At 53.3% G+C, this 22,503-nt stretch overlaps 1 protein-coding gene across 8 annotated transcripts in view; it reads left to right on the top strand.

Moving 5' to 3' along the window:
• SH3PXD2A (SH3 and PX domains 2A) overlaps window positions 1–22,503 on the top strand; it is a 266,664-nt gene that overhangs the window by 149,415 nt on the left and 94,746 nt on the right. For 5 of the 8 annotated variants that reach the window (XM_063782079.1, XM_016919277.4, XM_016919275.4 and 2 more), the window contains exon 6: window positions 12,860–12,888. In XM_063782079.1, the coding sequence (XP_063638149.1) occupies window positions 12,860–12,888 (29 nt within the window). Of the gene's footprint in view, window positions 1–12,445; window positions 12,591–12,677; window positions 12,889–22,503 lie in introns of those variants that run through there. The other 3 variants (XM_063782080.1, XM_063782081.1, XM_054660488.2) reach the window with 2 other exon arrangements.

Genomic DNA, 22,503 nt, shown 5'->3' with positions numbered 1-22,503 from the left:
AGCCCTGGTGAGGCCAGGCCATCCTCAGGCTCCAGTCCAGCCACTGACCCACTGAGCAGCCACACCAGCAGCAGAACCACCAGGAGGCAGCCCAGGAAGCTTGACAGCTGCAGGTGCTCTAGAGGGGATGCTCCATCACCATCGGAAACCACAGTGCATCTCTTGAGCATGTGGTCATGGATGCTGTGACACTGTGACCCACTGTGCGGGTCACCAGCCAGGTTTCTTCCTGTTGGACATTCTCGTGCCAGCCCTGAAGTTGTGACCTCCCTAAGGAAGAGTCTAGAACTCAGTGATGTCATTTGGGTATTTCTTTTTTTTTTTTCTTTTTGAGACAGAGTCTTGCTCTGTCACCCAGGCTGGAGTGCAGTGGCACGATCTTGGCTCTCACTGCAACCTCCACCTCCCAGGTTCAAGCGATTCTCCTGCCTCAGCCTCCTGAGTAGCTGGGATTACTGGTGCACACCACCACACCCAGCTAATTTTTGTATTTTTAGTAGACAGGGTTTCACCATGTTGGCCAGGCTGGTCATTTGGGTATTTCTGACCCTGAGCCTTTGCCTTCGTTTTACCTTTCTCTTCACCACCTACTCCTCATTTAGCTTTTCTGTCTGGATTTTATGTGTCCTTCTTAGCCACAAGGTGGTAAATGAACAGTGTGGTGGTTAGGATTTGAGCACTAGACTGAGCCAGGTTGGCCTCCAATCCCATCTGTATCCCTCACAAGCTGTGTTACTTTGGGCAAGTCACATGCTCTCTCTGATCCTCCATTTCTCATCTGTAAAATGGGGATAGTAAGGGACTCTGCCACACAGGCATGTAGTGAGGATAAAATGAGCTGATGTGTGTCAAGGGTTTAGTTTAGCACCTGGCATAATGTAAATGCTTGACAAATGTAGTGCTCTTGTCAATAATAGTATTAATAATAATAAGAGCAGCACTACCACTCCCACCTTTGGGTAAGAAGAGCTCACTCAGGGTGGGGAGAACTGCTCAGTGGTGACTCCCACCAAGGCCTGGCCCACGCCCGCCCTTCCCTCCCCCTGTTTGCCACCATACTTTGGGGTTCATGGGCACAAGCCTGCTCCGGGACCTCGGGGGCTTTACCTTGGTGTAGAAGCTCAGGAGAGGTTGCTTGGTGGAGGACGGAGGTGGCGGCCCACGGCTGGCCTGCTGGGACCTGTAGTGGACAGGCTGGTGAGCAGGCAGGGCCCTCACTGTAGTTGCAGCTGAGCTGGCCCAGGAGCATTCAGGGTTGACAGGAAGGCAGCTGGAGAAGGCTGGGAGCATGGAGGTATTACCTAGGTATTACCTAGGGTTCCTGGATGGCCACCCTGCTGCAAGCAGGACACAGGCTTGTCCTGTGAGCCTGGAGCTGGAGGCCTCTTTGCAAAAGCCCAATCAGGGAAACTAAGGCACAGAGAGGGCTGCCACCACCCAGGTCATGCTGCCTGCTCAGACAGCCAGGCCTGGAACCCATGTCTCGGGCCTCACAGGCTGGGATGGCCCTGGTTTGGCATTTTACAGGACTCCTCCCTAGACCCCATCCTTTACATGTATGCTCTGGCAGACCCTGGGGAAGCCCCCAGGCCGCCCTGCACCCAGGCTAGCCCAGGAGCCACCCATCCCTGGGCACACAGGCCCTTAGCCAGGAGCCCGTTTGTCCTGCGTTTTGAGTGCCTGCTGTGAGGAGCATGGCAGCCACTGCCCTCTGTGGAACAGGCTCATTAAGTCAGCCTCTTGGTCCAGCATCGAGGGGGATCCAGACTTGGCTGTCACTCCTGTCGCCTCTGGGGAGACCCATCAGCCTGGCAGCAGCAAGGGATTCTGGGGGAATGTGAAAGTGATAACAGTCATTCAGATGGACCTGGAAGTCCCCAGCTCTGCCACCCCCAGTGCTGCCAGCCACCAGCCACCAGTGTGGTCTCAGCAAAGTGGCTTTACCCTGCAGAGCCTGGGTTTCTTCATCTCTGTACAGACACCCCAAGCCTTGCTCCCCCCTCCCACTGAGGCCAGCCAGGCCCGTGTCCCTGCTTCTTCCCATGCTGCTCCTCCTGCAGTGGCCACCGCCCCCACCTTCCTGGCACCTTCTCTCAGTGCCCTCCTTTGGCCAAGCCCATTCTGTCCCAGGTGGTTCTGTCATTTCCCCTGCAAGTCACAGCTCTTCCAGAGTCCCTCCCTCTCCCCTCTCGAGGGTGAACCAGTGCTGGCAGCAGGGCCCTGTGACTGGCAGGTGGAGCTGGAGCAGGTGGAGGATCTGTGTATGCGCTCCCTGTTACTGAGCCTGACTGTGCACGGGGGACTTTATGTGTATTAACTTGTTTATCCCCCAGCAATCCAATTAGGTGGATCATTTCAGTCTCTGCACTTTATAAATGAAGACAGAGACCCTAAATAATCTGTCTGGCAGAGCTGGGATTTGAACCTAGGCAGCTACACACACACAGAGAGACACATACACACACATGCACACACGCACCATGGGAGCCAAGCAAACCTTCTGGCCATACCATGTCAGAGTCTGGACTGTACTGTCCAATAAAGTAGCCAGTAGCCACGGTGGCTCTTTAAATCTAAGTCTTAATTAAACAAAATGAAAAATTCAGTGTTTGAGTCATACTGGTCACAATTCGGTGTTTGAGTGCTCAGCGCCACTGTGGCCAGTGGTACCATACTGGACAGGACAGATAGAGACTATTTCCATTACCCTGGAGAATTCTACTGGACAGCTCCTTTGAGGGCACCACTGTTGGGGACAGAATTGGAACATTCAGTGCTATTGGGGGTCAAAATCAGAGTGGGCTTTCTGGAGGAGGTGCCCCTTCCTTAGGCCTTGAAAGTTGTGAAACACTAGGCAGGGCAGGAGGGGGCCTGTGGTGGTTGCAGCACAGACAACCGAGTCTGCAGCCTTGCCTCCCATTGCAAGCTGTGTGACACCAGGCAAGTGACTTAAGCTGACTGAGGTGCATCTGTAAAATGGGGCTAACGCAGCTGCCTCTGTTGGGCTGGGCACATCTGGGTGCTTGGTGCTTGTGGGTTTGTCACATGGTGTCCAGGAAAGTCTGGGAGGTACAGGTTCCTTCACTGTAAGAGGCGATCACCCGGGCCTCCCAGGGCCATGCAGGTGGGCTAGGTGTGTGGGAGGAGTGTGGGGTCCTCCGAGTCCTCTTTCCCACAGAGGCCAAGGCAGAAACAAGCACAGCCTGACTTTGGGTGGGCTCCTTGGCCTCCATGGGAAATAGGGAGCTCCTTGGCCCAAGCTCCCAGTCTCAGGTCGAAACTAGGCCAGGGCTGGGGAGTTAGGGGCCATCAGCCAAGGATCGACCCAAGAGGTCTGTGCTCTGCAGTGGGGCCCTGGTATCTGCCCGTGTGTCACACACACCCATACACACACGTGACACAGAGACCAGGCACATGTCTGCAGATGGGGCCAGTGTAGCTTGAGGGGCAAAGCAGTCCTCTGGCTCCCCCGACACAAGTCCTCACCCCACCACCTGAACAAGGGAAACCAGAAGGAGCTAGAAATGTGATCCTCAGGCACAGAGCTGGTTCCGCAGCCTTCAGGGAGAATCTCTCTTTAGGAATACTGCCGCTGGGTTGTTCTCAGCAACTTCCTTCTAAAATCTGAGCTGCTTCCTCTGGGGCTCAGTCCAGCCCCAGCTGCCTGTCCTGCTCCCCCAAGACATACAGCCTTCTTGCCCTCCGCACCCAGCATGCACACACACACACACACACACACACACACGCACACACACAGGCTTACATCTGTTCCTGCCCCTGCACCGTTGCTCACACCATCCCTTCCACCCCAAATCTCCTTCCTGCTTCTGCTCTTTTTAAACAGTCTTCATCTTTCAAGGGCTAGCTCTAGTGCCCCATCTTCCACATAGCCCTCCCTGACCACCCCAGACCACTCTGATCTCCCTGTCCTGGAAATTTCTATACAGTGTTTCCTTTGACCAAGCTTTGGGGCACCTGATCACAAGGGAACTTGTATGTTGTCTTTTCGTGGGTGTTTGCCATCTCTTTCCAGCTAGATGGACAAAAAAATAAAAAAGAGGGCAGGACAGTGTGTCTTCTGCCACTCTCTTACTTCATACACAAGACTGGGTCTACAACAGACCTTCAGTCAAGATGTGGATGGATGGTGGATGAATGATGGATGGATGGATGGTGGATGGATGGTGAATGGATGATGGGTGAATGGTAGATGAATGATGGATGGATGATGGATGAATGGTGGATGGATGGCTGGATGATAGGTGGATGGATGATGGATGGATGGATGGATGATGGTGGATGGATAGATGGATGATGGATGGTGGATGGATGATGGTGGATGGATAGATGGATGGATGGATGGATGGATGATGGACGGATGGTGGATGGATGTTGGATGGATGGTAGATAGATGATGGATGGCTGGATGAAGGATGGATGGATGGTGTTGGATGATAGATGGCTGGATGATGGATGGATGGATGGATGATAGATGGATAGATGGTAAATGGATGATGGATGGATAGATGGTAGATAGATGATGGACAGATGGATGACTGGATGAATGATGGATGGATGGATGATGGATGGTGGATGGATGGCTGGATGAATGATGGATGGATGGATGATGGACGGATGGATGACTAGATGAATGATGGATGGATAAATGGATGGATGGATGGATGGATGGATGGTGGATGGATGGATGATGGATGGATGGTGGATGGATGGATAGATGATGGATGGATGGATGGATGATGGATGGCTGGATGGTGGATGGATAGATGGATAGATGGTAAATGGATGATGGATGGATGGATGGATGGTGGATGGATGGATGGATGGATGGATGGATGGATGGATGGATAGTGGATGGATGATGGATGGATGATGGATGGCTGGATGGTGGATGTATAGATGGATAGATGGTAAATGAATGATGGATGGATGGATGGATGGTGGATGGATGGATGATGGATGGACTTGGAGAGAGTCAGGGAAGGTCTTTAAATATAGGATATCCTCCTTGACCTGCTCCTCAGGGACTTCGTTGTTGAACCCCATCACCCCATTTTGTCACTCCCCCTCCCATGGTTCCCTAGGTCTGGCATGTAGCCCCTGGAAGTCCAGGGAACCCCCATAGCCAAGAACAGTCTGGCATTTACACAGGGAGCAGGTCTCAGGTGGCCTGAGGAGGAGCTCCTAGCACTCCATGGCAGTGGGCTGAACTGGCAATCCCCTGCCCCATTTTGCCCTCTAAGAAATCAACTGTGTATTTCTGCCATCCTCCCCACTTCCCCTAACCCTGCCTCCTCCCACTCCCATGGACTGCTGCTCAGTGTCACCATCTAGGTGGGACTCCTTGGAATGCACCTGATGGGAACCCAGGCCTGTCTGTCATCATGGTCCTGCATCAGTGCCCTGAGTGACAGAGCCAGGGTCTCACACAGGCCACACTGAGAAGGTAGGCAGTCAGCACCTCCTGCATTGCGGCCACCATCCACACTCCTAGTCTAGCCCCCTGTGAACCCAGGCTATTGGGCTACGGGTCCTTTCCATGGGCCAGATGCCATTTAAGAGCTTTGCACATTATCCCATGTAATCCCCACGACAGCTCTGTAAGATAGCAACTATTTTAACCCCCTTTTACAACCGAAGGTACAGAGAGGTGAAGTCACTTGTTTATATCACAAAGCACTAGGTGGCTGAACCAGGGTTCTAACCCACCTGCCCTTTTAACTCCCTGCTCTGAGGCCTGGACATGGTAAAACTTGTCCTGTGGCTGAAGACACACTTAGGGCCTTTGCCCAGAATAGTGGAACGAGTCAGAGGAGACAGACAGACAGTGCTTTGTTCTTTTGCTGTGGACAGGGCAGCAGCAGAGACCCTCTGGGATGTTCAGGAGACAAAATGCCTGGGGGGTGGGGTTCTGGGGTCTATGATGGCCATAGCATCTGGCCTCTCTGGGATGCAGCCTGGGGAGCCCCAAGACCCCTTCTCTCCGCAGGAATTCAGCTTTTTCACCCAGGGCAGGAATTCCGGCCCCTCTGGACAAGCCACATGGTCACAATGGGGTCCATTCTCAGAACCCTGGAAAACACAGGCCCTGCGGAGAAAGGACAGATTCTTGTTAAACACAAGGGCCCTCAGTGCCACGATTTAGATCAGGGAGCAAATGGGGGCAGAGAATGGCCTGCAGGCCCCTCTGTCTGTCTTGCCTGGAGGTTGCTGCCTCTGGAGACCATTCCGTGCAAAGGCTCTCAAAAGCCAGAACAAAAACCCAGCTAGGGGCTAAGGGGTGGAAAAAAAACCCCAACTCTCCAGACCTCAGTGACCCAAAGCCCCTTCGCCCAGCCCTTTGCTCAGACCTTCCTCACTTGGTTTCTGGAAGAACATGCTCCATCTCACTATGGAGGTTTCACAGATAATTCGAATTCTCACAATAGCCCTGTGAGGACACTCAGAGTAGCCTCCTGTTAGGACTGGGGAATCCGAGGGCTCCTGCCACAGTAGGAAATATCACACTGCAGCTCGATACGCAGACAGACATCTGATGCAGGTACCACAAAACAGCCTTGCCAGGGGTGACTCGCTGATCATTTCTAGTCTGTTCTTCTTAAAATGCTCATTGGGACCATTAAATTGATTCTGAAACTCACTAATGGGTCACTGCCTGTCATTTGAAAAGCACTAGTTTGAAGTGGCTTGTCCAGGGTCACCAGCCCCTGAGGGGGCAGAGCTGGGCCCAGAACCCGGGTCTGTGGACATTCAGCACTGGACTTTGACAGCCCCTCTCCTGCCCCCAACCCCCAGCTGTCAACCTCTCCTCTTAACAAAATTTTCCTCCAGCCAGGATCTGACCAAATCACTCCCCAATTCTGCAAACTTCTGGATTTCACAGCCAGACATCAAAGCCCTGCTCAGCCTCGCCTTTCCTGGCCCGTCCACCCACTACCCCCACTGCCCAGTCCACAACTGTTTGGAGCTGCTTGCTCCTGCTTGTAGAGCTTTCCCCCTGCATCCCTCTGTGGATCCAAACCCCCTTGTCCTTTAAGGCCTCCTCCTCCAGGAAGCTACCTGGGATGTTCTATAGCCCCCAGGACCTCTCTTTTCTCTGCACTGAGTGTAACCCCTCCTGTAATTCTCAGCGTGGATTGTCTGAGAATGTTGGCTTTCTCGTTGGACTTATGTCACATATATCTCTTCTGCCTGCCTGCACAGGCCTTAATGAGGTTGCCTACAGCGAGAGCTTAAAAAGTGCTTTTAGGTTGATAACAGCAGTCAAAATCATTATGTACCTCAAGAGCCCCACGTCACTCCCCTGGCCAAGGTTGCATCTTCTCAAGCCCTCATATTCTAGATAGTGCCCATGTCCCCAGTGACTGCTGGGCTCTGAAGGTCACCCCCAAGTCAGCTGTCTGGCAGCCCAGCCGGCCTCTGAGCAGTTCCCAGTGGCTGTAGGCCCCGCAGACAGGCATCCTGGGCCCAGCAGCCAATGTCAGCTGGCAGACAGAAGGGTGAGAACATCAGGCTGGAAGTTCGTGTGTGTGTCCTTCTCTGCCAAGGCACTTGCCAGTGGGAGGGAGAGTGGTGAGGGGTGTGGCGGGCAGCGGAGGGTACAACCCTGCAGCATTCAGCAGAACTCCACCTGGCAGGTACTCAGCACCCTTCCACAGAGCCAGCCCAGCCAGGCCCAGCCCCCTTTCCTCTCTCTCCCGTGCCTCAGTGGCTCTTCCTGGCTTCACCTCTCACTCTGGGAACACTGAACGGCAGGATGGCAAACTCCATTCCCCAGCGAGGGCCTGCTGCCCGCTGCTGGTGTGACCTCTCCTTGTGGCCAAATCCCTAGTGGGCCTCAGCGTGGCCCCTTTGGAGCATTGTGGGTCAGGGCTGTCTGTTTAGCTTCAGGAGCCTGGGCCAGCCACTGAAGCCTCAGACCTCAATCTCCTCATCCATGAAATGGGTGAGCACCTGCTCTGCCTACTTCAGAACACCAAAGAATAAATCCTGGGAGTTTTCAAGGGGAAGGCAGAGTGTGGGGAGCCATGTGTCAAAACAGGGGAACAACACATGTGAATTGTTCAGTGCCTTTCCTGCCCCCACCAGCCTCTCCCTGTGCAGTCTCCAACACCAGCCACTTCACTAGAGCATCCGGGGAGGGAGCACAGCGTGTCTGGCCAAGATAAAATGAAAGGAAAAAAGAAAAACCCTTTAGGGTCTACATTAGCATGAAAATGCAAGCCCTTTACATCTCTTGGTTTTGGGGCTCTGAGAGTTGGCCACTCCTTGGGAGGTTAAATGTGTCCTAATAGATGGGTCCAGAGGCGTGTGTCCATTCCTGTGGGTCGGGGATGAACACACTTCCTGGTGCTCGGCGCTAGACAGAGACCAGTGGTTGTTCTGGCATTTGCGAAAGCCCAAAACTCTGAAAGTGGGGCTGGAATCACACCTGCCTGGCACTGTCTGCCAGCATCGTGGTGAGGTCCTTAAGGAGAAGCTCCTTTTGTTTCAGGGGCTCTGTAGGACCCAGGTTTAAACAGGTCTTTGCCACCTGTGTAGCAACTGAGGTGGGTCAGATGGGCCCAGGTATGAAAGAATAACGACAAAGACAATTTATAGCAGTTTCTGTGCCGGCCATTGTGCGAAGCCCTTTCTACACACTGTACATTGCATCTTCCCCAAACCCCAGGGGTTTGGTGCTATTATTGTCCTCGTTCTACAGATAGAGAAGTAGAGGCTCAAGAGGCCAAGAAAGTAGATCAAGGGCACCCCCCTGCCCCCACTGCAAGCAGCAGGGATTCGAACTGGAGGCCTCCGTCTCCAGAACCTGCTCATCCAAACATAGCTTGCATCATCCTATGGGGAGGGGCCAAGAGAGGAACCGTATCACCTGGGGATGGGGCGGGGTGGGAGTAGAGGCCCCAGGAGTCCTTGTTTAGATGGGGAGGGATGGAGTGCTGGTTGGAGGAACTCCACCCCTCTTTCCCAGCCAGGCCAGACCTGTGGACCACAGGAGATCACCCATCCCAGTTTGTCCAGTTTGAGCCCTGAAAGTCCCATGTCCCTGTTTTCCTGGGACTGTGGGTCACTGTACCTGTGGTTTGAGTCACCCCTGGACCAGCTGCAGAGAATGAATGGCTGAGTGGTCTGATGGGAGCTGTTTTAGGACACAGCTTGGGAGGCCTTTTCAATTACATTAGCCTCTGGCAACGCTAGAGGGAGATGCTAGCCCCGCCCTTCCTCCCCTCCTCTTCTTCCTGTGGCTCCCTGGCCGATATGATTCAGCAGCAAGTCGGAAGCAGGCTAGACTGTGACCTACCAGGAGTGGAGTCACCGGCAGGGTGGGGGCTGTCAGCACCAGCTCAGGGCAAGACTTGGAGCAAGGAGGGAGTGTGGATTGGAGAAGGGGACTGATGGGAAGGGGGGGTGGTTCTTGAGTTGTTAGGGAACTGAGCCCCAGCAGAGGGCCCTGCTGTCCTGCCAGACTGGGACTGGTTATAGGGCAGTGGGAAGTGGTCATGGTGTGAAGGGGGATCCCTGCCTTTGCGTCTTGCCCTCGTATGTGAGGGATGGGAGAGTCCCAGCCACTGGATACCTAAACTGCTTATCACCCTATTCAGCAGCTAAAAATATGAAATGGCTTTGCTAAAGGATGCCCAACTGGAAACTTCCAGAAGGTCTCCTATTAGGGCAGCGCCTGCTCGGGCAGGAGGCCAGACACCCTGAAGGATTCAGGATTCCTCTTCGTTCCCACCATTCAGTCACAGCCTGGTGACCCCCACTGCCAGGACCTCAGCCTCCACCCCATTAACCCCGTGTGCTGATCAGGCCCTCTGGGCTCTGCCTTCTACTCCTGCATCCACTACTCCAGGAAGGGGTGGTGAGTGGGCATTTGTCTTGAGCCTCAGAGCAAGGCCTGGGTTTTCTGGTCCCCAGTCCTGGTCTCACCCACTCACTATGGCCTTGAGGAAGTTGTCCGGCTTCTCTAAGCTTTGGTCTTCTCACCTGCAAGAGGAGAGCCCACACACCCTGCAGGGAGGGACCCGGAAGTCCTCGGTGGGGAGGACTCTGAACTCTGACTGAAGGACAGGCAGGCCAAGAGATATTTTCTAGAGGCTCCTTCAGCACTACAAGCACGTTGTTCTTACTGAGCATAAATGTTTCTTAGGGGTGGCTGGAGGCCTGATGGAGATTATGCAACACTGGAGCAGCCTCAGAATCCCCAGGGGAGTTTGTTGGAGCTGCAGACCATGCAGTAGGTTGGGGTGGGGCCCTGCATCTGAATTTTAACCACTTTCTAGATGATTCCATTGAATAGCAGGCTGAGAATCACCAACCAGGGCCTGGCACAAAGGAGGCCCTCCAAGCATGTGAGTTTTGTGTCTTCCCCACTCTTTTTTTTTTTTTTTTTTTTTTTGAGACAGAGTCTCACTTGTCACTCAGGCTGGAGTGCAGTGGCACCACCACAGCCCACTGCAGTCTTGACCTCCTGGGCTTCAAGCAATCCTCCCACCTCAGCCTCCTTTGTGGCTGGGAGTGCAAGTGCTTGCTACCATGCCTAGCTAATTTATTTTTGGTAGAGATAGGGGGTCTCACTATGTTGCCTAGGCTGGTCTCAAACTCCCTGTCTCATAGGAACAGCCTGGGTAGCCTCAACCTGCTCAGAGCTGGAGAAGGCAGCCATCCCTGTGAGGCAGCCACCCCTGCCTGGGCTACTGGCAGCCAGGGGGATGGTCAGTGGGCCATCGGTCCTGGGCTTCTCCTGCCAGGACCAGCAGGAAAATTGTGGGACAGCAGAGGGCAGCTCCTCAGTGCCCTCACTCCCTGCCCTTCCCCAGTAGCCCTCAGTGAAAAGGCCTGAAAAGCTAATTTCCTCCTTGGGAGTGGAAAGTCTTCTGGGCAGGACACAGCTACGATCTAATACTCTCCTCCTCCTCTCTGGAATTCCCTGCACAGTTGAGCTTTTGGGGGGCACAGCTAGGACTCAGTCTCTGCCCAGTCTCCCTTCTGCAAGGGGGGCAAGCATGCCTTTGTTAAGGCCTTCCCTGGACTGACTGGTGGGAGCCAGGGGAGGGGGCAAATGGAAGCTCTCCCACCTTTCTGTAGTTCCTTTCCAAGGCAACGGTTTCCCAGATTCTCCTCCACACCATCCACGCTGCAGTTTTTATTCCTTCCGGTGGGCTTATAAACCACAGCCCTTCCCCAGATTGGGCAACCTTGGGCAATGGCTGAACCTCTGTTTCCTAATCTATAAAATGGATTAGGATGATAGGACCTTCCTCTTAGTGTGGGTGAGAGGATTGAAGGAGACATGGAATACCAAGGGGGTTCTCAAACAAGTTGGGGAAGGAAGGGGAGAGAGTCAGAAATGCAGATTCCTGGACCTTGCCCCCAGCATTCTGATTAAGTGGGTTCTAAGTTTTGGGAAAGGTCGATGCCTAGGAGAGGGGGAGCTCCCCACTCCTGGCTGTGCAGGCAAATCACCTTGGATATTAATAAACACTCCAATGTTGGAGGGCACCCCTAGACCTCCTGGGTTGGAATCTTGGGGAGCCTCCATGAGGATGACTCTGCTCCTTTCCCTGGGAGCCTGCTGCCTCTTCCTCCAAGAGAACCCCCTTCCACCGCATCCCCCCAACCCCCCCACCCCCGCCTTTCCAGTGGCAGACTAGCGGGCTAGTTTGCTTCGACCAAAGATGGGCAGCAACTGGCATTTTCTTTGGCCCCTGGGGAAAATGGAAGGCATTTCCTTCGGACTCCGGAGAGAGCCCCAGCCAGCCCCTCCACTGTTCCCTGAGCACTGAACAGAACTTTCAGCCTTTAGGGGCATGTGAGGCTCAGGTTAAGGGAGCCAGCTCACCTTTCCCAGTCCCCTGAGGATTGGTGAATGGAGGGGGGTGGGAGGAGTGGGGAGATAAGGAAGGCAGGAGCAAGGGCAGGATTTGGGAAATCTGCCCATCTTTGAGTCTGGACTCTTTGCTGGAGGGCAGGGCAGGTAAACGGAGGCTGGGAGGGTGCAGTGCCTAAGGTCACAGCAGTTACTTTCTCTGACAGCATTTGAACCCACTTCCTCAGAAGCTCCACTTCCGTTCCTACCGTTCCTGGCCTCCCAGTTAACCTTGCAGTATCCTCTGTCCCCCCACTCCCCGCTCCTCATCCCGACTCCCCAGCTGTAGCCTTTGAGAAGGACCTTATCCATGGCCTCTGCCATTCTCGGGGCGTGCAGTGAGAGGAAGCAGCCACAGTGGCCCCCAGCGAGTCTCGGGTCTAGGACAGGGGCAGACTTTAATCAAAGGATCACAGAAATCTGTGATTACCTGGCGGGTGGTGTTGAGGAAGACACGTTGAGGAGGTGACATTTCAGTAGTGACTTACGGGCTGAGTAGGCTGGGTTCACCTCCGAATTCTTTGCATCGCTAGGGCAAGCCACGCAAAGAATTGGGAGGTGAACCGCTCCGGTGGCGGGGAGAGCGGGCTCCCAGCGCTGGGTAGGGCCCGGGTTCCGGCGAGCGCCATCCCGGAGCGTCAGTTTCCCAGTTTGGGAAGTGAGGAGAACCTGCCTCGCCCTTCCCCGCCAAGGCTTAGGGAAGGTGAGCCCCCGTTAGCGGGGCGGGCTGGGGCGGGGCGGGGCGGGGCGGGCGAATCGCGCCCGGGGGCCGGGCTGGCAGGGGGCCCGCGGGCGGGCGGGCGCGGCGCGCAGTGCGTGCGGCTGCGGAGCGCGCGGCTAGCCGGCCGTGGGCATCACATGAGCAGCGGCACCGGGGACCGACCGCAGCCAGCCCGAGGGCGCCCCTGCAGCTGCAGCCCCGCGCTCGCGCCCGGCCCTAACCATGTCTATCTGTTGTTGCTTCTTTTTCAGGGACTATGGCAGTTCCAAGAGGAAATCAGGTAAGGGAGCCTCCGGGCGTTTTCCCTTCAGCCTTCCTTCCCGCTTCGTGCACGCGCCCCTTCGATCCTGCAGAGGACTTCTTGGGGGCGGGGAGGGGGGGTTGTCCTTGCACGCCAGCCCACGGGTCCTGCCGGGCCAGGGGTACTTGCTTCACTTGCCCCTCCTCAGTACATGGCCCCTGAGACCCTTGGTCCTAGAACCCTCGTTCGCCTTCCACCGACTCGCTCGGGCTCCCGCTACCTCGCTGTCCCTAGTGGGTGTGGGGGTGGGTGCATGCGGAGTGCGTGGGTGGCTCGTGAAGGGGCTAGGCCCCCGCACGGTGAGCAGCCGGGTCCTCCACCCCCGGGCTGCGGCGGCCACTGCTGCGCAGTGCTAAGACTTCTCTGGTCCCTCTCGCGGTGCAGCGGTGATGGAAGGGTTAATAGAGACGCGGGGCTTTCCTGCGAGAAGGTGAAATTGAGAACCGGGACTGAAAAGGGGTCATCCTTGAGTGACTTGAGTTTTTAGCGCCTGCACCACAGACCTTCTTCCCTCCCCCAACTCTGAGCGTGTCCTTGCTGCGGAGGTGGGGACTCTGCGTTTTGGCAGCTGAGACGCACTTGGGAGGGGGCCGACCCGACCCCCCCCCAACCCCCTCCCCGCCCCCCGCATTGGCCTGACAGGTGCCAGGGCCCGCCCAGAGTTTGGAAGGGGGTGGAGGCAGGGAGAGAGGCGGGCCAGCCCTCGGAGCTGTGGGCTGAGGGTAGAGCAGGATTGTCTCTGGAAGTGGGAGGCTGGGCTCCCCAAATGGCAAACGCCTGGATGTGGGCGGGCTGTAGTTAACTGGGGGAGAGTGGTCCCTAGGAGTTAGGGCTGTGTGTGTGCTGAAGTGGGGGCGGGGACAGACTGCTGCAGCGATCCGTGCTGACACGTGGATTGGCCATACTGACAGGGTGGCTGTACCTTGGGGTACATCTGGCCCTTGGGGATGTAGGAGGTAACACGTGGCTCCTGTGAATGGCTCCTGTGCCCAAGTGCCTTGGCCTGTGGATAGGTTGAGGGGAGTGCCCCTGTGTGGTGGATGGATGTAGAGTGGGGTAGATGTAATTGTATGATATGTATGTTTCTGTGTGTACAAGTGCTTGCTCACGTGCCTATTGGGACAGGGAAAGTTGTGTCCTGGTTTATGTGTTGGGGGCGTGTGTGGCTGTGGGGTTCTGTGCACATGTGTGAGTCATGATAGCTGTGTGCTGTGAGGGTATGTTTACTTGTTTGGGTGCATAGGCTGGGGTTGTGTGTGTGGTTGAGATATATCTGGTTATGGGTTGGAGTCTGTGTTTGTGTGTATTTGTGTACCAGTTTGGGACACGTCTAGCTGTGGGATGAGGTGTGTGTGCACTTGCCTATCACCTGGGTCTGGGGTGTCTCAGGCAGGCACACCCACTGGTGCAGAAGGCCATTTCCTCCTGTGAACTGTGGGGTGAGCCTGGGGAAGAGCATTCCTCCACTGTCACTCCAGGCAGGTCTCAAGTGGGAAAATGGAAGGCGCAGCAAAATGGGGGTTGTGTTCTGTCACCGCCCCCACAGGAAGCTTGCCCTGGGCCTCAGACGTATAGTGTCCTGGTTGAACCTGGGCTCAAATTCTGGCTCTGTGTGACCTTAGGCAAGTTTCATAACTTCTCTGTGCCTCAGTTTCCTCATTTTCTTTAAAACAAAGATGCTAATGTTATCTGCCTCACACATAGAGGATTAAGTATGTTAATGTGGAATAGTCCTGGCACCGAATAACTACTGTACAAGTATCAGTTCTCAGCAGCAGCAGCAGTAGCACTTTCTGAAGGCCTGGGACCTAGTCCTGCCTCCATTGCCACTTTTCTCCCTATGTGACCTTGGGCAAATTCCTTCTCTATGCTGGGCCTCAGTTACCCCCATAAAGGCAAGAGCTGGAACAAATAACCTCTCAGGTCCCCCGCCACAATCTCTGGGGCTCAGCTTCTGTGCTGCTTCCTAAGCAATGCAGGGCCACACCCAGGCTGCCTCCCCCAGGGAAAGCCAACCCCCAGTTTCTCTGTCTTCCACTCTCACGCCAGGAAAAGGATGGATGGAGAAATTTAATTTATATTGGTGTGCTTATGATAATGGCCACTTAGTGTCATGGTTGAAAATGCCAGCTCTGAAGCCAGACAGCTGGAGTTGAGAGTCTGGCTTCTCTCCTCTGTGACCTTGGGTAGATTTCTTAGCCTCTCTGTGCCCATTACCTCTTCTGTACATTTGGGATAATATTCATACCCATTTTGTGATGGTTTATTATGTGTCAACTTGGCTGGGCCACAGTGCCCAGATATTTGGTCAAGCATTATTCTAGATGTTTCTGCAAAGGTGTTTTCTAGGCGAGATTCATATTTAAATAAATCAGTGGATTTTGAGTAAAGCAGATTACTCTCCATAATGCAGGCTAGCCTCATCCAATTGGTTGAAGGCCTCTTAATAGAACAAAGACTGACACACACACACCCGCCCTCAGCAAGGAGGAGTTCTGCCAGCAGCTGCCTTTGGACTCAGCTGCAGCTCTTCCCTTAGTCTCTGCCGGCCTCCCCCATCACATTTTGGACTCTCAAACCTCCACAATCACATAAGCCAGTTCCTAAAATAAATCTCCCTCTGTCTTCAAGCTCTCTATGCACCTCCCGTTGGTTCTGTTTCTCTGGAGAACACTGACTAATACACACCTCATATGGTTATAACGAAGATTAGATAAACTAATATAAGTAAGCATGTTTAGAACACTGCCTGCCACCTAGAAAGCTCCCCTGGAAGTGCTAGATGCTGTTATTGAATGAGCATCTACTATGTGCGAGGACATTTTCACGTTTCCTCATTTGCTGATCAGAGCCACAGTACATGATGGGTGGTGGGATTCCCATTTTGCAGATGAGAAGCTGAGGCTCCGATGGGGTGACTGCCCACACACAGTCCTTGGCAAACTGAGGATTGGAGTCCATGTTTAGGGCTCTGTTCTGCTCTATAATGAACCTCACGAAGCTTCCCAGGGTCACTCCAGCCAGGGACATTTGCGCAGAGGAAATGGATGCCATTCTGGGGTTCACTGTAAATCTCTTACTGAGCATAGAGCTTAGACTTGAGGCAAGGCTTAGGGATGGTGGAGTCAACAGAAGAAGAAAGTTCTCAGGAACTTTCTGGAGGAAGCAAGGCTGGTGACCTTGAAAACTGAAGGACAGTTTGGCCTCAAATTTATCTGCATCTTTCTTCCCTCCATTGAACCTGCTCCTTCCAGCATCTTCCCCATCTCAGGAACTGGCACCATCCACCCCATTGCTCAAGCCCAACATCTAGAAGTCACTCGTTTTTTGTTTTTTGTTTCTTTGAGACAGATTCTCCCCTGTTGCCCAGGCTGGAGTGCAGTGGCATGACCTTAGCTCACTGCAACCTCCGCCTCCTGGGTTCAAGTGGTTCTCTTGCCTCAGCCTCCCGAGTAGCTGGGATTACAGGCACCTGCCACCACACCTGGCTAATTTTTGCAGTTTTAGTAGAGACAAGGTTTCACCATTTTGGCCAGGCTGGTCTCGAACTCCTGACCTTAAGTGATCCACCCATCTCAGCCTCCCAAAGTGCTGGGATGACAGGCATGAGCTACTGTGCCTGGCCGAGAAGTCATTCTTGACTCTTGTCTTTCTTTTACCTGCCAACTCAAGCTGCAGAACCACCTGTCTCCCCACCTCCACCATCACATGCGTTAGAAGCCCCCTTCATCTCTCCAGGAAGACCCCACCTTCCTACCTGGTCTCACTGCTTCTCTATTAGACCTCTATCTGACATTCTGCACACCACAGCTAGAGTGAGCTCTTAAAAAATATTGATCAGCTGGGTGCAGTGGCTCACTCCTGTAATCCCAACACTTTGGGAGGCCAAGGCAAGAAGATCACTTGAGCCTAGGAGTTCGAGACCAGCCTGGGCAACAAAGCAAGATCCTCTCTCTACCAAAAAAATAAAAATAATAAATTAGCCGGATGTAGTGGTGCAGGCCTGTAGTCCCAACTACTCAAGTGGCTAAGGTGGGAGGATCACTTGACCCCAGAAGTTTGAGGTTGCAGTGAGGCATAATTGTGCCACTGCACTACAGCCTGGGCAACAGAGAGAGACCCTATCTCTAAATAAATAAATAGGAAGGAAGGAGGGAGGGAGGGAAGAAGGGAAAGAAAGAAAGAAAATAACATACTTTCCTGCTTAAATTCCCCCAGGGACTCCATCCCACCCAGAACTAATTCCCTACCCTGGCTCACAGAGCTTGTGTGACTTGGCCCCTGGCTGCCTTCCTGACCTGGGCTTTACCCCTCTCGTCCCCACCCATCACACTGCTCAGCCACACCAGTCACCTTCTGCTCCTTAAACGCATCAAACACATTCTTCTACGTGGCCTTTGTACTTGCTCTTCCCTCTTGCCTGTAATGTTCTTCCCTGATCTTTCACATGGCTGGCTCCTTAAGATTTCTGCTTAAAACTGTCACCTTCTCAGCGAAGCTGCCTGATCCTGCACTGTCCAGCCTCCCCCGCAGATTACTCCTCTTCTTCCCTCCTCATCGCTTCCCACACTCTAGTGATCCTGTGTGTTTGCTTGCTTCTTCTCTGTCTCCCACCACCTCGAGAGCAAAGACCTTGGCTGCAGGGCTTGCACCAGCCCCAGGGTCCACTGGTACTTTTTGAATGGGTGGGTGGATGGAAGAAAGCATGCATGAATGAGTGAACCTTGTTCAGGGTCAGGAAAGAAAGGTCATTGTGGCTTCAAATTGGGGATCATTGCCTGGAAAGAGGAGATGTTTTTCTGGTTTGGGAGCAGAGAGCGGGAGGCTTTGGTAATCCAGAGAGAGCACATGCACAAAGGTAGAGGGATAGGACTAAGTGTGGCTTGTTTGGAGACTGACCTAACTGAGCATCAACTATGCCAAGCACTGCGCAAGGTGTCGAGGCTATAGGAACGTGCCTTTCTACCCTAGAGAAGTTTGCAGTCTGCTATGGGTGATGAGCTATATAGAAGAATATACTATTAGATGGAGGGAAGTGAGGGAGCAACATGGTTACCTGAGGAAGAGCAGTCCAGGCCAAGGGCACAGCAAGTGCAAAGGCCCTGGGGTGACGGTGTGTGCTGGCTGCTCATGATGCAGTAGGGAGGCCTGTGGCTGGGATGAAGAATAGTGGAGGGTAAAGTGGAAGGAGGTGAGAGCAGAGATGTAGCTGGCGGTGGGGAGGGAATAGGGTGAAGCAGCACCATGTAGGGCCTTGCAGGACATTCTAAGGATTTTGACTTTCATCGAGTGAGATGAAGATTCACTGAGGGGTTCTAAGTAGAGGCAGGGACATGATCTGGCTTCAATCATAGAATGATGGGGATTGACTAGGCAGGATGGGTTATGATGTGCAAGGTCGCAGGGGGCGGCTAGCCAGGTGAGATAGGATGTGGGCTCTGGCAGCAGTGGAGGGGGCAAGGCACTGCGGGTGTTGGACAGACTCTGATGATTGGATGTGGGCCTCAAGGGAGAGTTTGTGTGGGAGCTGGGAAACACCTGCATCAGGTTGCCTGGGGTCCCACTCTCAGGCCGACAACTTGCCAGTCATGTGACTTGGGCAAATCCCTTCGCCTCTAAGAACAGATTATCTCACCTGTTCTGTTATATCAGCCAGGGTTCAACTAAAGGAACAGAAGGAGTGGGAGGTATATATTAAGCGAAGTAGTGTAAGGAACTAGCTTACACAATTGTGGGGGCTGGCTAGGTAAGTCTGAAATCCTATGGCAGGTCATGAAAGGGGGCAGGCTGGACCCCCAGGCCCAGGCTGGAGCTGCTGTCCGCAGATGAAATGTCTTCAGGGAAACCTCCACTCTGCTGAAGGCCTTTCAGCTATTGACTCAGGCCCACCCAGAGTGTTTTAGATAATTTCCCTTACTTAAAGTCATCCGGTCATGGTCTTTAATAACTATAAAAATACATTCCCGACCAGGCGCAGTGGCTCATGCCTGTAATCCCAGCACTTTGGGAGACTGAGGCAGGTGGATCACCTGAGGTCAGGAGTTTGAGACCAGCCTGGCCAACATGGCAAAACCCCGTCTCTACTAAAAATACAAAAAATTAGCTGGACATGGTGGCAGGTGCTTGTAATCCCAGCTACTGGGGAGGCTGAGGCAGGGAGAATCTTGAACCCAGGAGGTGGAGGTTGCAGTGAGTCGAGATCATGCCATTGCACTCCAGCTTGGGCAACAGAGCGAGGCTCTGTCTCAAAAAAAAAAAAAAAAAAAAAAAAAAAAATTCCCCAGCAACACCTAAATTAATGTGTGATTGCATAACTGGGGACAGTAGCTTAGCCAGGTTGATGTGTACCACCTGACCATCATACCTGTCAAATGGGGTTGTTAGAGTAGCAGCGACCTGGCTTGCCCCAAAGTGCACAGGGTTCAAGGAGGTGATGCCCTTTGAGGGGTTTTGTGCTGTGCCTGGCAGTAGGAAGGGCCTGTTGTTGTTAGCTGTTGTTGCTTCCCCAAGGTGGGCACTGCTCCAGGAGCCCCAGTGGGGCTGGAGCAGACTCCCCAGAGCAAGGGGTTCTCTTGAGACCTGCAAAGATCTCATGCCTCTCACCCAGTTCTCTAAAAAGCTGCATTTCGCCAGGGCGCCTAGCCGGGAAGTTCTGAGATGCGCCACTAGGGGGCACAGGTGGCCACGGAGCCTCGGGATTGTCAGGGCCCTGAGGCTGTGGTCAGGAGAGCCTGATGGTTCATCCAACCCAGGAGTCCTGTGGAAGCTCCAGCTCGTTTACATGCAGATGAGGTTGCTCAAGAGTGTTGTTACAAGCTTGTTCTCTTAGGCAAGTGTTGATGTTCCTCATGAAATCCTGTTTACTTTATTCTTCTCCTTGGAAAAGTAGTGAGCTCAGCCCCACTTCTATCTCAGTGATCATAAAACTGTATTATTGGCTGAGTTCATGAGATCAGCATTAATGTAGTTTCACTGCAGAGAAGCAATGTTGCCTGGGGTTGACAGTTTAGGTTTTGGCAACAGGCAGACAGGGTTTGAACCCCAGCTCTGCCATTTGTTATTGCCGTTTTAATTATTGATAGATTAAGAAAGAAGGGGAGAAGTTGGTCTTTGAGTTGAGACATTTATTTCCATTCTGTGAGACCCAGGAGGGGACGACAGGGCGTAGACTCAGCCATTGCTGAGTATTCCGTTGCGTTAAAAACGTGGACTCTGGAGCCAGAATGCTTAGTTTCATGTCCCGGCTCTGCCTGCTGTGTGATCTTGGGCAAGTCCTTTTCTATGGCTCATTTCTTCACCTGTAAAATAGGGATAATCAGGTTTTTTTCATGGGGTTGAGGATTGAATGAAAGTTCCTGAAGTGATAACTCCAGCACTGTGCCTGGCCCAGAGGAAGCACTAAGGGTGAAGCAGCTTTTACTATGAATAGGAGGCAGCACCGGAGGGGTTCGTCTCAAACAGGAGAGAGCGCTGGTTTCGGCTTTTGCCCTTTCTCCAGAGTGACTCCTCAATCAGACAGGGGGAAGGTGGGGCGTGCACTATCTCATCATTGCCAGGAGCCTCCCTGCAGCAACCAGGGTAGGTGGTCTTGTCCCATTTTATAGACCAGGAAAGGGAAGTTAAGGAACTTGCCCTAGGTCAGCCAGACACAGGATTCTCTTTTTTTTTTTTTTTTTTTTTTGAGACAGAGTTTCACTGTTTGCCTGGGCTGGAGTGCAGTGGCACAATCTCGGCTCACTGCAACCTCCACCTCCTGGGTTCAAGTGAGTCTCCTGCCTCAGCCTCCCGAGTAGATGGAATTATAGGCGTCCACCACCATGCCCAGCTAATTTTTTGTATTTTTAGTAGAGATGGGATTTCACCATGTTGGCTAGGCTGGTCTTGAACTCCTGACCCCAGGTGATCCACCCACCTTGGCCTCCCAAAGTGCTGGGATTACAGGTGTGAACCACCATGACTGGCCCTTTTTTTGTTTTTGTTTTTGTTTTTTTGAGACAGGGCCCCAGGCTCTGTCGTTCAGACTGGAGTGTGGTGGCACAACCACAGCTCACTGCAGACTTGACCTCCTGGCTTCAAGCAATCCTCTCACCTCAGCCTTCTGAGTAGTTGGGACTACAGACATGCACCACCACGTCCAGTTAGTTTTTGGAGAGACAGGGTCTCGCTATGTTGCCCAGGGTGGTCTTAAACTCCTAGGATCAAGTGACTATCCTGCCTCGGCCTCCCAAAGTGCTGGGATTACAGGTGTGAACCGCAGCACACAGCCTAATTTTCCTTTTTATGAGTTTGGTTTTTATTTATTTATTTTAATTTGGTTTTTAATAAAGTGAATTTGCTTAGAGCAAGACCCGCCCATAAGTTCTGGCCACTATTAAGGGTTAGTCTATGGCCAGGCGTGGTGGCTCGCTCCTGTAATCCTAGCACTTTGGAAGGCCGAGGCAGTTGGATCTCCTGAGGTCAGGAGTTCAAGACCGACATGGTGAAACCTCGTCTCTACTAAAAATATGAAAAATTAGCCGGATGTGGTGGCCCGCACCTGTAATCCCAGCTACTCGGGAGGCTGAGGCAGGAGAATCACTTGAACCCAGGGGGCGGAGGTTGCAGTGAGCCAAGATGGTGCCACTGCACTCCAGCCTGGGTGACAGAGTGAGATTCCGTCTCAAAAAAAAAAAGGGTTAGTATACCTGAAAAAGTTCCTCTATTCTCCTCCTTTTATAGAGGAAGCTTTTAAGAGAGGGATGGCCATTTGCCCAGGGTATGGGGTGGGCAGAACCTGGTCTTCTGCTGGTCAGCACTCCCACCAAGCCCTGGAACCAGGTGGAAGTGTGAGGAGGGCTGTCCTGAAGCAGAGGAAGCTGGTCTGTGAGGTCTCTGGTACCTCCCTTCCCCGCAAGGTAAATACCTCAGCAGGGCACTAGCAGAGCTGGGCTCTCTGGCCCTCCCTGGGCCTGCCCTGCCCAACCAGCAGCAGAGGGAGATGGAGGGAGACGAGGCAGTGGCAGCAGGCCTCCTCCCTCCAGAGCGCAGGCTTTGTGAGGCTTTCACTTCTCTTAATAGTTTGTTGGCTCCTGGCCCCATGGAGTGCACAGCTCAACTGAGAAGGTGGGACCGTTTCAGGGATTCATTAATACTAGGCAGGATGGCTTGGGATCTGCAAGATGGAAGGAGGGGTGGCTGGCCATTGTGGGAGAGGCTGGAGATGGCCCTGAAGGACAGAGGAGATTGTGATGGGCTGAAGGGTGTGGGTAGGGCACCCTGCAGGAGGGACAGCCAGGCATGAGTAAGGATGTGGAGCTGGAATGAGTTTTTGCTTTTTTGTTGTTGTTGTGGGTTTTTCTGGTGTTAATTTTTAACATGGGGTCTTACTCAATGGCCCAGGCTGGAGTGCAGTGGTGCGATCAGGGCTCACTGTGGCCTTAAATTCCTGGGCTCAAGTGATCTTCCCACCTCATCCTCCCAAGTAGGTGGAACCACTGGTGTGCCACCATGCCTGGCTTATTTATTTATGTAGGAGACAGTCTTGCTCTGTCACCCAGGCTAGAGTGCAGTAGCCCAATCTCGATTTACTGCAACCTCCGCTTCTCAGCTCTCGTG

Source organism: Pan troglodytes, chromosome 8 (genome assembly GCF_028858775.2).
Source record: "Pan troglodytes isolate AG18354 chromosome 8, NHGRI_mPanTro3-v2.0_pri, whole genome shotgun sequence".
Classification (NCBI taxonomy): domain Eukaryota; kingdom Metazoa; phylum Chordata; class Mammalia; order Primates; family Hominidae; genus Pan; species Pan troglodytes.
The sequence above is the reverse complement of the archived record's forward strand: the minus strand, read 5'-3'. Positions and strand labels throughout refer to the sequence as shown.